Source organism: Coregonus clupeaformis, chromosome 21 (assembly GCF_020615455.1).
Source record: "Coregonus clupeaformis isolate EN_2021a chromosome 21, ASM2061545v1, whole genome shotgun sequence".
NCBI lineage: Eukaryota > Metazoa > Chordata > Actinopteri > Salmoniformes > Salmonidae > Coregonus > Coregonus clupeaformis.
Genome location: NC_059212.1, coordinates 28,874,499 through 28,892,998, shown reverse-complemented (window position 1 = coordinate 28,892,998; position 18,500 = coordinate 28,874,499). Strand labels below are relative to the sequence as shown.

The window sequence follows — 18,500 nt, the reverse complement described above, 5'->3', positions numbered from 1 at the left end:
GGAGCACATTTTAAATCATTACAAGTACAGTAAGTAGCCTTGTCTGAGCCAGAATGACCCAGAGGGCAGGAGTATCTATTGTTTCTGTAGCGTGAGGCAGCTTGATGTACATCCCCTGGACAGGACACCAAATCATAATAAAATATCAATTAATCATATGCTTATAGCGGACTTAGATTAAGAGGGGTAAACTTACCAATCTGTATATTGGCAACCGAGTTGGATTGCCTGTCACAGAGTGGGGTTACATCAAGATTATGTTTCCTCTCAATGTCACCTGATGAAAAGAAGGATTGGTTAATACTCATTATATAAACCATACTGTCACGCTTGTGTGCACTCTTAATAAATACCTGGACTAAGATTAAAAGGGATTAGCCCAGTACAGGGTTTCATGATATAGTACCTTGGTGGAAGAACTCCTCTGTCACTTTCTCGCTCCACTGTTTGCTGAGTTTCCACGGTCGGCAGGGGTTGCAGATGTCCGCACACTTCAGAGCTATCTTTACAGGGTCAATGGGGAAAACAGAGCGGAGACTCAGGAAAAGGACAACATATCGCTCAGTATGTCTCGCTCGCTCTCTTTCCTCCATCAGCCTCAACCGCACGGATGATTCACTTTTACTGTTTCAAGCAGCACATTTTGCAACACTTCATTGCCTCTGAGATGATGATCTCTTAATGCCACAAAAGTGGAAAAGGGCGATGGATAATACAGTCATTAATGCTATTTTTGTTAGGTGGTACCCATTGCTCACCTGAAGGATAAAGTGTCGATGTCCTCCACTATTGAGGCAGAGGTCTCTCTTGTCCAAGTGTGTCCTGAACTCTGACAGATAGTTATTTTGCCTGCTGATGTCCGTGGCCAGAATCAGGGATCCAAGCCGCTCCTCCATGTTCAATCTAAAAGACAACAGCATCCAATCAATATTCATTAGTACATACTAATGAAGTAGAGTCATTTTCATAAACATAAAGCCCTTTTTTACTGCAATGTTCCAATGGCAATGGGTGATTACACTTAAGTCTGAAGATACATTTAAATTAGCTAAATCTGGGGACTCCATAGTTAGTATTTCATCAACTAAATGTCTTAGTGGATGTAAATGTAGTTAAATATAGACTAGATCTGACAGCTGCAGTGGGGAGAACAAGTATTTGATACACTGCCGATTTTGCAGGTTTTCCTACTTACAAAGCATGTAGAGGTCTGTAATTTTTATCATAGGTACACTTCAACTGTGAGAGACGGAATCTAAAACAAAAATCCAGAAAATCACATTGTATGATTTTTAAGTAATTCATTTGCATCTTATTGCATGACATAAGTATTTGATCACCTACCAACCAGTAAGAATTCCGGCTCTCACAGACCTGTTAGTTTTTCTTTAAGAAGCCCTCCTGTTCTCCACTCATTACCTGTATTAACTGCACCTGTTTGAACTCGTTACCTGTATAAAATACACCTGTCCACACACTCAATCAAACAGACTCCAACCTCTCCACAATGGCCAAGACCAGAGAGCTGTGTAAGGACATCAGGGATAAAATTGTAGACCTGCACAAGGCTGGGATGGGCTACAGGACAATAGGCAAGCAGCTTGGTGAGAAGGCAACAACTGTTGGCGCAATTATTAGAAAATGGAAGAAGTTCAAGATGACGGTCAATCACCCTCGGTCTGGGGCTCCATGCAAGATCTCACCTTGCGGGGCATCAATGATCATGAGGAAGGTGAGGGATCAGCCCAGAACTACACGGCAGGACCTGGTCAATGACCTGAAGAGAGCTGGGACCACAGTCTCAAAGAAAACCATTAGTAACACACTACGCCGTCATGGATTAAAATCCTGCAGCGCACGCAAGGTCCCCATGCTCAAGCCAGCACATGTCCAGGCCCGTCTGAAGTTTGCCAATGACCATCTGGATGATCCAGAGGAGGAATGGGAGAAGGTCATGTGGTCTGATGAGACAAAAATAGAGCTTTTTGGTCTAAACTCCACTCGCCGTGTTTGGAGGAAGAAGAAGGATGAGTACAACCCCAAGAACACCATCCCAACCGTGAAGCATGGAGGTGGAAACATCATTCTTTGGGGATGCTTTTCTGCAAAGGGGACAGGACGACTGCACCGTATTGAGGGGAGGATGGATGGGGCCATGTATCGCGAGATCTTGGCCAACAACCTCCTTCCCTCAGTAAGAGCATTGAAGATGGGTCGTGGCTGGGTCTTCCAGCATGACAACGACCCGAAACACACAGCCAGGGCAACTAAGGAGTGGCTCCGTAAGAAGCATCTCAAGGTCCTGGAGTCGCCTAGCCAGTCTCCAGACCTGAACCCAATAGAAAATCTTTGGAGGGAGCTGAAAGTCGATATTGCCCAGCGACAGCCCCGAAACCTGAAGGATCTGGAGAAGGTCTGTATGGAGGAGTGGGCCAAAATCCCTGCTGCAGTGTGTGCAAACCTGGTCAAGACCTACAGGAAACGTATGATCTCTGTAATTGCAAACAAAGGTTTCTGTACCAAATATTAAGTTCTGCTTTTCTGATGTATCAAATACTTATGTCATGCAATAAAATGCAAATTAATTACTTAAAAATCATACAATGTGATTTTCTGGATTTTTGTTTTAGATTCCGTCTCTCACAGTTGAAGTGTACCTATGATAAAAAATTACAGACCTCTACATGCTTTGTCAGTAGGAAAACCTGCAAAATCGGCAGTGTATCAAATACTTGTTCTCCCCACTGTAACATGGGTTATGCCTAATGAATGGATGAAATTATACTTTGGAAAGAACCCTAGCTCTTCACTAATATACTGTAGCTCCCTAGATAAAATAAATGTAATAAAGTTAAAGAAAACAAGATGAAAAACTCCAAGGGCTTTAACCAATTCATATTTTTCTACAAAGTTGTGGCAAATTAACTGCTGCAAGAAGTTCCGAACACAACACTAAGTCTATGCAAGCAGTAATCGCATTCATCTGTTAAAACCAAATCAAACACATTACATAACGATCCTAATCCAATCAAAAATGGTTCATGGCATGCAATACAACACCACATTAGAGGAAACACAATTCAGAGGCACAGAGGATGTCCTGTCATTCTCTGTCTCCAGTAACAAAACAAAAACATCTCTCCTACAGGTCTCTCCTACAGGCGCTATATACAGTGCCTTCGGAAAGTATTCAGACCCCTTGACTTTTTCCATATTGTCCTGTTAGAATTGCCCTAAAGGGACAAATAAAGTTGTTATAGTAGGTGCTCTGTCTGTGAACTGACCTGTCCTCAGTGGGAAGGTGGGACAAGAGTGCTGACTCTCGGAGCAGGCCCACAGCAGACTTCCAGTGGTGATTCTCCAAAACAGAGATATTCTACAATGGCAAACACAACCAAAAAATACTTAGAGTATTAAAGAGATCATTATATTGTACATGGGCTAGTTGATGTCTGATGCCAGCCATTAACATGAATTTTAAAGTCATTCAACATTTTATGGACAACTATATCAGCATTTTATCCATCAAAGAGACTAAAATAATGAGTAGAGAATAGGGCTGACCCCCTGGTCGATTGTTTGGTCGATAGGCTGATGTTCGACCGAGATTTCTTTAGTCGAGCAGTCGCAATTAATGAATTTTTTCATGGTGCACAAGACACCTGTCTGATTCACATCTGTCTCCGACGTGATACTGAAATTATATATCGTTATATTATGTAAAAATAATGGTGCAATCTAAATCTCATATTTTATAACAAATGCACTTTCTCCCGCGTTGGATATGGTCGCTGTCCACAGTTCTGAAACATAATCTTCAGTGCGCCGTAGAATTGGCGCCTTTCCCTATGTTGATATGTGCATAATAGCAAAATTAACTAGCATATTGGGATTGAAAACAATGCAGCAGCAGCAGAGACGAGGAAACAGCCCTTGTCTTAAGCCCTATTCGAACGGGATTAGTTTTACTGGGGGTGGTCGGGTAATGTAATTATGTGCACAAGCACAAAACACAAAAGCAGCCAACAAGTGCTCAGCATATGTGGGAACACCTTCAAGACTGTTGGAAATGCATTCCAGGTGACTACCTGGTTGAAAGAATACCAAGAGTGTGCAAAGCTGTCATCAAGGCAAAGGGTGGCTACTTTGAAGAATCTCAAATATAAAATATATTTTGATTTGTTTAACACTTTTTATGGTTACTACATGATTCCATATGTGTTATTTCATAGTTTTGATGTCTTCACTATTATTCTACAATGTAGAAAATAGTAAAAATTAAGAAAAACCCTGGAATGAGTAGGTGTGTCCAAACTTTTGACTGGTACTGTATATCTACAGAAATAAGACAGATCTTGCTTCTGTTGCCTGTTTGAGTGTTTGTTTAATAGCATACTGATTCCATGAACACCAAGCCTCATGCAATGGCAAAATGTCGGATAAAGCAATTTCACAGATTTGGCTGTTTTTTTATCTTTGCTATGCTGTAATAAAAGCTTTACATTTTTTTTTGGTTAGAACAGACCGGTATTACTTATTGGTATTACTGTTCCAAACAGGCAGAAATTTTTTATTGTAATCTAACAGCACCTGTTTGTCACACATAATATGCACGCAGCTCTCGCTCCTATACCCTCCTTTTTCTTGATCTCCTTCTTATTGTTATTATTACAATTATTATTATGATCATCATTATAATAATAAGTAATGTCGTTATCATTAGTAGCCTTTGTATAGTAGCCTTGTATAACCACCATCTAGCTGTAGGCCTAAGAGCGCGTCCTGTTTAGTCTTAATATCGTAACTTACTTTCAATATACAGGCTACTGTATCAATCAATCAATAATTTATTTGTTCATGCCATCACACAGCATACGAGACATTCACGCTTTGAAATGCAAATCAAGCATTTAATTGTTTTAATAATTAGCCTAAACAATAAATAAACCGCAATTCACGAATGCATACTCTGCTGTAATAAAGGCTTTATATATTAATTTTTTTGCGTTAGCAAAGACTCTCTGGTACACTTATTTATTTAGTGTTGTTAACAATGTTCCAAATGGTCAGAAAAAATATTGTAATCTAACAGCAACTGTTTGGCACACATAACACTCACACAACGCTTGCTCCTATACCTTCCTTTTTCTTGATCTCCAGTAGTTTCCACAACTATGTCAAATGTCTACCACAGATCTGACTTCCCCTTTCCCTCCTGAACAACCAGTAAACATTTGCCCATTTAGAGTTTCTTTTTCACGTCCTCCGCATCCATTTTGCTGTCGACATTACTGTGTTCGGAGTTTGTTATAAGCAATTTATTGATGTGATTAGGATAGGCTATAGGTCAGGCCCTATTGGTCACATGCATGCGATGCTTACATGTTTCACGTAAAGAGAGCAAGGGTGGAGGGAATAGGGAATGTTTCGGTAACAGAACTTTTCAGTCAGAAACTAAATGGCTGAAATGATCTTGCAGCTTCAGCACAGACAGCGCAATAAACACTTACTGTGCTGCCTTTTCGCTGCAGTAGGGAGGAGAGCAAGACAACGTGCACTCGTTTTTTAACACAGCGTGACCATCGGGCTCTTCCTTGAGTCATTTGTATGTTTTAATTATTTAATCAAACAGTGTGCTTAAAGCTTCAGACAAGCTCAATGCATATGTAGTTGGTTTTATTCAAACACAGCGCGTGTCTGTCTATATATGGAAAAATAGGTTTAAACATTTCGACCAATCGATTGTTTTTAGTTGGGGACAGCCCTAGTAGAGAAAGTAGAGTAGTACGTTGTTGATCCCAGTTTGGATTTTTTTTTTCATCAGCATTGAGCCCATGGGCTATTTCCAGTATAGGGCCTTACCTTGTACAGTGCTGCTAGATAATGGTTTGTTTTGATGAGGAAAGGCTGGTTGACGCCTGGATGGTCCAGATCATGGGTGGCAGCAGCCAGCAGACCCAGCAGGAGATCACAGGAAGTCAGCGTCTCAGCAAGCTGCAAACACACAGAACCCTCCTCATCAGACTCCTCATGAATAGTTACAGTTGGAACAAACTTCTCCAGGTGTACTTGTAGATTTTTTATTTTATTTGTTTTGTCCACACATTTTGAAGGATACAAGCTCAAATGTCTTACAAAAATCTACACATCCTTCTACAAAATAAATCACAAAACATTACAAACAAATAAACACATTTTCAAAGACATTTGAAAAGCTTAGAGTATTGATATATTTGAATGACCTTTTCAGTTGTAGATGAGTCAATTGTTAGTGGTAAACAGTGTAATTTCCTCTCACCTTGGGCTCCTGCAGGTAACAATACATGGCCTGAGTCACGTCTGCAGCATGGACTGCATTGTGGTAGGGGTTCTGGCTGCGGTAGTCCTCTTGAATCATGACTAATAACAACAACAACAACAACCACAAAAACAAACACATTGGGTATTCATTTCATTTGTAGAGTTTCAACTATGCATCACCACTTCATTCAAGTAGACAATATTGGGTTTAAATAAACCCATGTCCCAGTGCAATATGGTGTATTTAATCATTTCAAATGTATGTATTTCAATACCTAAAAATCTTCTAAGTTTAACCATGTCCAACTGGAAGAGCTCAATTAACCCATAACTGTTGAATAAGTGAAAAGTCAGGTTGACGAGGCTGTTCCCTGTAAGTAAGCAGAACAGAAACAATGAATCAACAAATGCATAATAACACTACAGTTTGTAATAACAGACAAGGGAAGGGACACACAATGTAATAGTCCTACTCCTTAATCTAAAGCTGAACTCCAACCACATCTAATTAGTCTGACTAGCAAAACGCCATCCACAAAAACATCACGTCATTCTCCATCCGCATTTATAGAAAACTATTATGTGATTGAACATTTTGCAAATGAAAATAGAGAGCAATATGTGTCAGGGTCAGAAAATAAAGCAGGCATGCATTGCATTTGTAATTCTCAAACAGCAGAGGGCAACAATCACCTAGGAAAACACCTTACCATTTGTAAGTCTGTCAAAAAGGAACATGTCAAAGTTCCAGTTTCCAACCTTCTCCAGCATTAACTGAAACACATGAAGAAATATATTGGGTTACAATTATCACCTGACCAATTATTACTCAGTGATACTATAATACTTACATATTTAGGAAAGACTGTTGCTGGATAGATTGCCACTGACCTTGGCTTGACCTGTGTAGTCATCGTCAAGGATGTAGCCTAGAGAGTTGGAGGCTGGGATACCGCGGATGAACTGTGACGAGTGGAGGTACCTCTGAAAGCTCAGCTGCCTGCGGACATTCCTAGCAGACACAGGCCCCGCAGACTGGGGTCGGGCTGTGGAAACAAAAGCACAGGATGATTAGCTATGGTTGAAATGTACTCACTTTGCTCTAAAGCTAAGCCAAGTTTATATAGCTAACAACTTAATTCATTTACAGGTAAGAGTAACATGATGCTTTGTTGCATTATTTTTCAAGTAGCTTTCAAGAGATGTCCATCTCCACAACCGCCAGAAGTTCACTTACTACCTTTCTTTTCCATAGCTAAGTAGTATTTCAAGTTGCAGTTAGCTAGCTAGCTACTTCACATGCAATATTGTTATGATTTTTAAAAAACAAACACCATTTGTCTGTTGGCTTTTGGAGCTCTAGAACACTGAAAGGTTTTCAAACAAAGTTCTATTACAGAATTTCATTCTCCATATCTGTACACAACTCTAATCTACACTCTCTGTACTAAAAGCAGAGCACAGCATATCATTCAGGAAAAAGTCAAAAACACGTAAAAAAAGTCAATAACATTAGGGTTGATACTGTACTGTACTGTACTAACCTCAATATACAACAGATGCATTTCATAAAAGAGTTAACCTGTATACTGTGAAACCTTTTGAAAAGACGAGGGAAGTGTAAAGAATCCCAAGTCAATTCAAACAGTGAGTAGCATTGACAGAGGACAAACACAGAGAGGATTTGAGCCCGCCATGCCGTGGCCACCCCCACCACTGTGACTGGTGCAAAGAGGTGTGAGTGTGCAGACATGCTGCTGACACAGCAGCCCATTCTCCAGCCAGCTGGCAGCCCACCAATCTGAGTCCTGCATTGTCAACGCACACTCACCAACCATGGCAGACTAGCAAGCTTCAAATGGCCTCTAGCAGCAAACCAGCATTCTAGAAGACTCTTGGAAAGATCAAGGCATTAACAGACAAAGCCAGGACAAATTAATGTCTAATGTCTAATAGGTGATGGTCCCAAAACATTCTAAAATGCAATATTGATTGCTGGAAAGTTTTGAACAGTCAGCAAACACAACACATATCACGTCAATAGGACAGCCAGCTGGATGGCTTCCATTTATCAATTTGTTAGAGAGACTTTGTACAATGGTCTTTTCCTAGACCTTTTCAGAAAATCTAATTTGACAAGTGAATAATATCAAATGCTTTAATTTAATTAATTCAAGCACATGACAGTTTAAATGTAGCAAAAATAGAACTCACTTAAGTCTCATATCCATTATACCCACTACAGTATGTGGATGTGTATCTTGCCAACATTTAGATTAGGGATTGAGTGTTCACTTCACATCTACCATTTAGTTCATAAGTCTATGTATCAGACAGGGTTACTTCAATCATAAGAGCAACAAGCAACAAATCATGGGTTGCAAAATGGTTCAGCTTCTTTATTGATAAAATAGGTTTTAAAGGGTGGTCGCACATTGAATGGGAGTTTTTGGTTCATACTTACAGTGCAAAGTTCGGAAATCAACATACAAGTAGGGATGGGACCCTCTTCGCTCCGGTTCAAACCCCACCTTGCTTCTGACTCTCACATCTCCTAGAAGGAATGGGAAAACATGGTCCTCAAGGTACTGGCAATAAAGAGGGGTTTCATTTAATAAAGCATTGGGCCTGCAGAGACTGAGGGTGTGTTTGTTTCAAATGGCACCTTATTCCCTATGTAGTGCACTACTTTTGACCAGGGCCCATATGGCTCTGGTAAAAAGTAGTGTACTACATAGGGTATAGGGTGCCATTTGGGAGACAAAGGCTGAGGCAACACAGACACAGCTGAACAGGAAGCATGGCTGTGACAAATTAGTATTCACACTGGTGTCAGTGAGCTGGAGAAGAGGCAGGCTTCTCTATTCAGACTAGATCAAAACAGACTCTGCAGTTATATTAGATAGAGTTAGGTAGTTATCTAGTTGGGAGACATCTTGCATTCCTCGCCTGTGATTTAAAATATCTTAAGAACTGTGCAGATAGCACTACTGGGTGATCTGAAAAGTCATAGTCAATCGATCAATAACATAATAATACTATTAGCAACCATGTTTATTTTCAATTCACAATCTGTAGAAACAATAAGAATAGAAAGGTTCAGAACTTTTGTAAGACATCACAGTACAGTTGAAATATATATGGCAAATAGAAATCTTATATAGATGGTGTTAAAAGATAGATGGGAGGTGTTGAATGGAATTGAAGGATGGGACTAATAACAACTAACAACAAACAATAACAAGATAACTAATAATGTAGGCACGCTGTGTCCATAATAAGTGTATGGGTTGTAGGTTGGGAGCTTTTGTGAAGGAGCACAGTTAGAAAGATATGGCATATAGAAGCAAACCGGATGGACATCATGAAAATGATCAGAGAGGTTGAGACTAGAAGAAGTTCAGGAGAAAGAACAAACAAAATATAATTATTGTAAAATTGACTGTGTCCATAAAATGTAGATAGTGGGTATGGGCTGGAAGTAGAGGCCTAGGTGTTGTTGTTCACTAGTTTACTCCAAGTGGGGAAGGGGTGGCGGGGTTGGAAAGTAATAAAGGGGAATATATATATTTTAAAGGATATGTATGTATGTATGTATGTATGTATGTATGTATGTGGGTGTGTGTGTGTGTGTGTGTATGTGTGTATATATATATATATATATATATATAAACATGGGGGATTGGAAGTGATGCAGACAATTACATTGATGGAAGTTACATTCTATCTGCAATATTAAGCTGATCTACCCCCCCCCCCCAAAAAAAAAGAACTGTTAGCCATACTGACTAAGAAAGAGCACGTGTTAAAGATCCTGTATTCATAAGAGACATGATCGTAAAACAGAAACACATTCCCTTTCTTCGTCAGCATGGCTAAAGTACTATTAGACCTTACATTGACATTTTATTCATTTAGCAGACGTTCTTATCCAGAGTGACTTACAGGAGCCTCAGGGATTCTAAACGGCAACCTTTCAGTTACTGGCATATGCTCTAACCACTAGGCTACCAGCCACCTTGCTGGGTAAAAGTACCCATAGATGTACACATAAGATTAGACATGGAAGATATTGCAGCAGTAGGGCTATTGCTTATCTACTAATTAACAAACATGCATCAAACCATTCCTTAAATCATCAATATTCATATGGGTGGTGAAAAAGGTCATACAATGTTTCAATATTTATGGATTGAGAAAAATCAAGTGAATATCATACCATACGTACCGAGCATCCGAATGTAGAGAGCTGTTTGATCCTCACTGTCATAAGAGATCGCCCCTCGTCTCTGCAAGGACACAAGGAAGGGATCATTAAGGGCTCAGACACACCAATAAGGTTTGCTGGCCGAGTGCGCACCGATTTTACATGTAGAATCGTGTGAAAAATTTCGGCAGTCATAAGTCTACAGCGGGTGGTCTTACAAAAGCATTTACATAAAAACTTTAATGACGCACATTTCACAGAGTTGGTAACCTAATACGCAGTAAAAACAGAAACATTGAACGAACCCCCCCCGCCCCGACTGCCCTGTGGCACTTCTACTGTAACAATCAGGGGAGGTGGGGGGTGCCATTCTGCTGTGTCACATGCAGCTATAGCCACGTGACAGTGGAGGACATTAAAGCCCTCTGCAGGACCCGGTCATTCTTTACACTACAGGGGTCATGCAGAGCTCCCTGCAGCGAGAGAGAGGCCCCTAGAGCACACAGCCCAATCAGTTCCTCTCCTGTCTTCTCTTCTCTCCTCATTGTTATTGATTCCATGGTTGTCAAAAGTAAGTCATTTGGTACTGATACAACATCCTTTAAAACATACGTGGTACAGTTTCTTCCAAAAACCAGCAAGTTTGGTAAATGAACAGAAATGTACTGTTATTTCTTGTTACTCACAATTTCTTCCAACTCAACAACACATTCAGATATTTTATTTCAACTCTGTATTGTCCCAATTCAGTTATCCATCTCGTCAAACTCTCAATACAAACTCTCAATTAAATGTGCCTCTTCTTGGTAAAGTAGTTCATGTGATTTAAAGGGATCTGTGATAGATTCCCAGTACTGTTGTCCAAACCCTTGCCCAAGCTCAGTTTCAGCTAATGAAGCTAAACACAACTGGCCTGTGGGAAATTGCTCACCCAGAGAATGCTGTCTAATTAGCAGCAACAGGATGGGTTTCAGTATTGGCCACTGGGAAATCACACAAGGCACATGGAGCAAAGAGAACCACTCAAATGTCACCACTCACTAACTTTCCCACCACCCAAAGACGCCTCAATGATTTTGTCATTAAATGATGGAACCCTAACAGGTCCCCACTGGTGTCCTAAACAACAAAAACAACATTATTTGACAAAACTACTAACAATATTTATTAATGCTCCTCTCCTCCCCCTCCCCTCCTCTCTTTTCCTGCTCTTCCCCTCGCCCTCTGATGCAAATGCTCTCTCCCCAGATGGCATAAAATTCGAACTATGACGTCAATCTGCTGAACGTATTTGCATAATTGATATTCCTCCATCAGCCAAGCCCTAGCCGCATAAGTGCTGTTGAATACAAAGGCATAAGACAGATGCCATACCGGCTTCTCTGGCCAGTGGCTGTACTTATAAAGTCTCGCATGTGACCTTGCACTTAGGTTAGATTACAAGACCTGAAATGTGTGGTACTTGTAGACAATGTTCCCTCATTCTTTTCGGCACTGAGTAAATTCCAGGTCTGCTGAGCGCAAACGTGAAGGTTGTGAAAATTCTATGCAACTTCTGACGCGCGTTTATTATGAACACTGAGACTGTACCCGCTTTAAGTTACTGTTATAACAGTGGCCAAGTAGGCTACTGTGGCTATTTGATCATAACGTAGGCCTATCAGAGTGGCCTAACATAAACAATGGAGAAAATGCATCCCATAACATTTGAACATGGAAATAGCTGTTCTATCATTCAGCCTACAGTAGCAGCCAATGTGTGGTGTTCAATGTAGGCCTCGATTCAGTGAGACTTTTGGACAAAATATGCAGGGCTTGACAACCTGTTTATCCACTTGTCCTTCAGACAAGGAGGTGACTGGATTTGTTTACAACATTTACAAAATAAAGTTAATTATTAATCCCATACCATTATTACAGTGAATCAGACAAACTATGCTACCCTCTGCCTATTGGCTACTTAGCTTATTCAAGCATGTCTCAAAATACAACACTGCCCCTTTAAGATAGAAAAACATTTCTTTACCTGACTCGCTTTTCAAAAATGCCTAGAAATGCACACGTTTTGTGCTCTTGTAGGAAGCAACCCCTCCCCCACTTATGACTAGAAATTAGCTATAACTGGGCCATTAACTCACTTACTAGCAAAGAATATGAACAAATGTGCACAAGTGGCTACATGCAGATCTCAAAACAAGTGCATCTACTTGCGACCACTCATGCTGTAAACACAGTCCAGTTCAAAGGAATGGCACAGATCCATAAACTGTATGGCAATGGTCTATTTGCATATAGGGATACTGCAGCTCTGATTGGTTATGTCGCACTGGTCTGTAGTGTCATGCCTGTCAATGCAATAGAATCCTACTCCGGTGCGTTCTGCCTACAAGACAATCTCTTGCATAGTTAGTTTTGCATACTAAGTCTTGCATAGAAGGTTGAGTGAAGTTCAATCTCAAAAAGGGTACTTTTAAGATATTTACATATATTTTCTAGTATCCATAAATGAATGTACAGAAATTGTATTCTTTCTCTAAACACTACTTACAGTTCAGAGCACACAGTAAGTTTCAAATGACACCAAGACTGGTTTTGTAGCATCTACAGACTCATCGTTGTAGTGTTTTAAAGAAGGCCTGGGTAAGGCCAAAATCACACACGTTTCCCAACTTTACAGTAGTTATTTTGGATACAGATTTTTAAAGTATGCCAAATGCATCCTTCCACCAAATGACCTTTCTATGGACTTCATTTCAGGAAGATCCTAAACATCATAAATATCTTTGCGCCAACCTCGTATGGAATGGCCCAGCTGACAGACGACACAAACTGTGGTGGTGGGTAGGGCTGTGGCGGTCACGAAATTTCATCAGCCAGTGATTGTCAAGCAAATAACTGTTGGTCTCATGGTAATTTACCGTTAATTAACATAAACACATTTAGCATCTCCTGGCTTCCACACACAGCCTACAAGCCACTGATGCAGACCTTTGGAACATCTACATTTTAAAAGGTCTAATAAATCCATGTAATATAGCCTACACCTTCACAATGAATCCATTCTTTATTTCAGACAGGTCTAAAGAAGCATGATATGAAGAAAATGTAGTCTATTTCAGAAGAAAAGAATAGCACATTCTGAGTTGTCATTATGTTAGGTCCTGATGTGGCTATGCCAAAGGGCTGTGGGCTACACTAGTTCATTTAGCAGACAAGATTTGCTTAGAATTCCGTGGCATTATTTTATATTATTTTATAGTATGGAGAATACAATTGAACAAAGCTGAATAAAATATAAATATTTTCTACAAACGATTTGAGGGAGTGCGCACATGTGGCTATTCTGTGTTGAGCGGTTAACAAAGAAATAGGTCCTCCTATATGCTTAATTTAGAGGTATTAATGTAACTTAAGTTGTTCTACAAACGTTGGGCTATATGTTTTGATTTTTAATACATTGTAAGGCTGCATGATGAGACTAATGATGATTTGAAAAAAGTTGCTTGAAAGGCATGAGCTCTGCTTTGTTTTTTGCACAGGCTGTACACACTTCAGTCTCTCATTCACAATTTGACAAGCACTTGATAATGCCTCGAATTTCATGGCAGCATCCCATTTGCGGGCCGGAGTGGTGCATTGTGCCCTTCTCCCTGAGTGTGCTGCACAATCCGAAGCACCTCTCACTCACATGGCTCTCCATCACGTGATCGGGTCTTTCTCACAGGCTACAAGTGAAGACAGACACATCGGGGACACAACTGCGCGCGTCCTTACCCAATTCCGAGGTGCATATTGAAGATTTTGGAAAAACTGTCCACATTTACTTTTCGTAAGCCAACAAGATGAGTAGGCCTAACGAACAGCAAAAGCACTAGCCTATGTCAATCTACTATCCCCCATAGTACAAAAGTCGACCTATTCTATTCTGTGCAATAAATACATATTCCAAACATAGTCTGGGACAGTTGTGGGGTGCAATAGATCCCAAATTAATACAACCACTAGCATCAGAAAAAACTTTTTTACACAATGTGGCTGACGCAACAGATCAGAACACTCAGCTTAAAATGTTGTTAAACTATTAGGCTATTTCTTCACATTATAAGCGCAGCAACGCGCACATGGCAGTAGGCTATAAGCACAAATGTTCCATTAGCGGGAAAACACAACTATCAAAAGTGACTGCAAATGCGATTATGCATGTAATGCTTTTATTATAAAGGTGTATCTTTATGGTGAAAATTATCTTCCCCAAACTTGAAACTCACGCACTGCTTATGTATGCCAGATAGGCTCCATACCCCTTGTAAAGCGGATTAATGTGCTTAATTTTAAGAAGTTATTTGGCCACTTTAGTTGTGATACAAACCTTATCAAAACATATAGGCTTATGGGCTAGGCTACATGAGGTGTGCGACTATGATTCGAAAAAGTAGCAAAAAAAAGGCTGTTTCTTATGCTGGGCATCATTCACAAGTGATAATATATAATTCACAAGTGATAGGCTAATATTGTCACCCATCAGACTATTCTTGATTTAATCTTGTCTTTACATCTACTAAATAATATATGTGTGAAATTTGTTTGGATTTAGAATGGACCATTATCATGCACCTGTCTCGAAACAGGGGCAGTGGGAAAAAATACATGTCATCTATGCACTTAAATAGCGAATGGAGGACGCTTTTCCTGTGGTTCATTTTCATGCCAGCCAGGTAGGCTATACTCCTGTTGTAAAGATAAACAATGTGCTTAATATTAGGAAAGTTGAGAAATAAATCTGTAGAAAGGTGATGGGATCCTCCTCTTTTTAGTAGAGGCCATCACTCTGTTTTCTCGCGCAATTGCAAAGCCTATAGAAATGTTGCGCGACATGAGCTCATGGGCTCTCATGAAGTGTTTGATGGGATTTTCGATTACATTTGCATTGATGTCAGAGTGATTAGAGGGACAATAGAGTGCTGAGTACCAGGCAGTTAGCAAGTTTGGTAGGCTACTAATGACCATCAGCAGCATCAGAGCTTGGAGAAGCCTAATTACCGTGACTAAACGGTCACGTGGAATTTGACTGCCTTCATGACTCGTGACCGCCGGTGTGGCGGTAATACGGTCACCGCAACAGCCCTAGTGGGTCATCAAGCGCTTCTACGCTATATGAAACCTACTGACCATGAGTAGCAGGCCACCAGCACAGCAATGAACTAGAATCAACCCTGTTAGTGCATGTATGGACTGTGTTGTGTGCTTAGCTTAGGGCATCACACGTACTGTAATTCGTTACTTTAACCCTTTACACTCGTGGGAATTGGCCTATATGGATAGGGCTAAATTGAAAGTATGAAAAGTATATGCATAACCATGGTAGCAATTAAAAGGGAACAGTTTGGAGATAATGGGAAAATTATTAGACCAAAAGGTGAGGACACAACAGTTCACCTGACACAAGACTGAATCTAAACATTAAACTGTTGATTTTATGTGCATTTTACATTTACTGTACTTTGACGCATTTGTTGATAACGAAATCTGAAAATACTCTAGATACATTCAGTAACATGATAAGACTACTCCTGGAAAACGTGGGGTAGGTGCAACATAAGACAAAGAAATGACAAGGGCTTGAGTGAGAGGCCTAACTGGTGTCTCCAAGTGGCCACACAAAGTGTGCACAGTTCCTAAGCAATTGTAATGCATTTTTATGATATATATATATATACAGTGGGGAGAACAAGTATTTGATACACTGCCGATTTTGCAGGTTTTCCTACTTACAAAGCATGTAGAGGTCTGTAAAAATTTTTTTTTTATCATAGGTACACTTAAACTGTGAGAGAATGAATCTAAAACAAAAATCCTAGAAAATCACATTGTATGATTTTTAAGCAATTCATTTGCATTTTATTGCATGACATAAGTATTTGATCACCTACCAACCAGTAAGAATTCCGGCTCTCACAGACCTATTCGTTTTTCTTTAAGAAGCCCTCCTGTTCTCCACTCATTACCTGTATTAACTGCACCTGTTTGAACTCGTTACCTGTATAAAAGACACCTGTCCACACACTCAATCAAACAGACTCCAACCTCTCCACAATGGCCAAGACCAGAGAGCAGTGTAAGGACATCAGGGATAAAATTGTAGACCTGCACAAGGCTGGGATGGGCTACAGGACAATAGGCAAGCAGCTTGGTGAGAAGGCAACAACTGTTGGCGCAATTATTAGAAAATGGAAGAAGTTCAAGATGACGGTCAATCACCCTCGGTCTGGGGCTCCATGCCAGATCTCACCTCGTGGGGCATCAATGATCATGAGGAAGGTGAGGGATCAGCCCAGAACTACACGGCAGGACCTGGTCAATGACCTGAAGAGAGCTGGGACCACAGTCTCAAAGAAAACCATTAGTAACACACTAAACCGTCATGGATTAAAATCCTGCAGCGCACGCAAGGTCCCCCTGCTCCAGCCAGCGCATGTCCAGGCCCGTCTGAAGTTTGCCAATGACCATCTGGATGATCCAGAGGAGGAATGGGAGAAGGTCATGTGGTCTGATGAGACAAAAATAGAGCTTTTTGGTCTAAACTCCACTCGCGTGTTTGGAGGAAGAAGAAGGATGAGTACAACCCCAAGAACACCATCCCAACCGTGAAGCATGGAGGTGGAAACATCATTCTTTGGGGATGCTTTTCTGCAAAGGGGACAGGACGACTGCACCGTATTGAGGGGGAGGATGGATGGGGCCATGTATCGCGAGATCTTGGCCAACAACCTCCTTCCCTCAGTAAGAGCATTGAAGATGGGTCGTGGCTGGGTCTTCCAGCATGACAACGACCCGAAACACACAGCCAGGGCAACTAAGGAGTGGCTCCGTAAGAAGCATCTCAAGGTCCTGGAGTGGCCTAGCCAGTCTCCAGACCTGAACCCAATAGAAAATCTTTGGAGGGAGCTGAATGTCCGTATTGCCCAGCGACATCCCCGAAACCTGAAGGATCTGGAGAAGGTCTGTATGGAGGAGTGGGCCAAAATCCCTGCTGCAGTGTGTGCAAACCTGGTCAAGACCTACAGGAAACGTATGATCTCTGTAATTGCAAACAAAGGTTTCTGTACCAAATATTAAGTTCTGCTTTTCTGATGGATCAAATACTTATGTCATGCAATAAAATGCAAATTATTACTTAAAAATCATACAATGTGATTTTCTGAAATACATTTTTAGATTCTGTCTCTCACAGTTGAAGTGTACCTATGATACAAAATTACAGACCTCTACATGCTTTGTAAGTAGGAAAACCTGCAAAATCAACAGTGTATCAAATACTTGTTCTCCCCACTGTATATCCTGGGACTAAACATCTCCCTCTGCAACTGCAACTGGATCCTGGACTTCCTGACGGGCCGCCCCCAGGTGGTATGGGTAGGTAACAACACATCTGCCACACTGATCCTCAACATAGGGGCCCCTCAGGGGTGCATGCTCAGTCCCCTCCTGTACTCCCTGTTTACCCATGACTGCATGGCCAGGCACGACTCCAACACCATCATTAAGTTTGCCGACAACACAACAGTGGTAGGCCTGATCACCGACAACGATGAGACAGCCTATAGGGAGGAGGTCAGAGACCTGGCCGTGTAGTGCCAGGATAACAACCTCTCCCTCAACGTGACCAAGACAAAGGAGATGATTGTGGACTACAGGAAAAAAAAGAGGACTGAGCACGTCCTCATTCTCATCAACGGGGCTGTAGTGGAACAGGTTGAGAGCTTCAAGTTCCTTGGTGTCCACATCACCAACTAACTATCATGGTCCAAACACACCAAGACATTCGTGAAGAGGGCACGACAAAGCCTAATCCCCCTCAGGAGACTGAAAAGATTTGGCATGGGTCCTCAGATCCTCAAAAAATTCTACAGCTGCACCATCGAGAGCATCCTGACTGGTTGCATCACCGCCTGGTATGGCAACTGCTTGGCCTCCGACCGCAAGGCACTACAGA

General features: G+C 41.0%; 1 protein-coding gene across 9 annotated transcripts in view; it reads right to left on the bottom strand.

Annotated features, from left to right (window-relative positions):
- LOC121535191 (high affinity cAMP-specific 3',5'-cyclic phosphodiesterase 7A-like) overlaps nt 1-18,500 on the bottom strand; it is a 53,711-nt gene that overhangs the window by 1,967 nt on the left and 33,244 nt on the right. For 2 of the 9 annotated variants that reach the window (XM_041842000.2, XM_041842004.2), the window contains exons 2-12: nt 10,520-10,589; nt 8,765-8,854; nt 7,192-7,346; nt 7,011-7,074; nt 6,576-6,671; nt 6,299-6,399; nt 5,863-5,994; nt 3,285-3,376; nt 759-903; nt 407-503; nt 197-277 (exon numbers count right to left, since the gene is read on the bottom strand). In XM_041842000.2, the coding sequence (XP_041697934.1) occupies nt 197-277; nt 407-503; nt 759-903; nt 3,285-3,376; nt 5,863-5,994; nt 6,299-6,399; nt 6,576-6,671; nt 7,011-7,074; nt 7,192-7,346; nt 8,765-8,854; nt 10,520-10,589 (1,123 nt within the window). The other 7 variants (XM_041842003.2, XM_041842006.2, XM_041842001.2 and 4 more) reach the window with 6 other exon arrangements.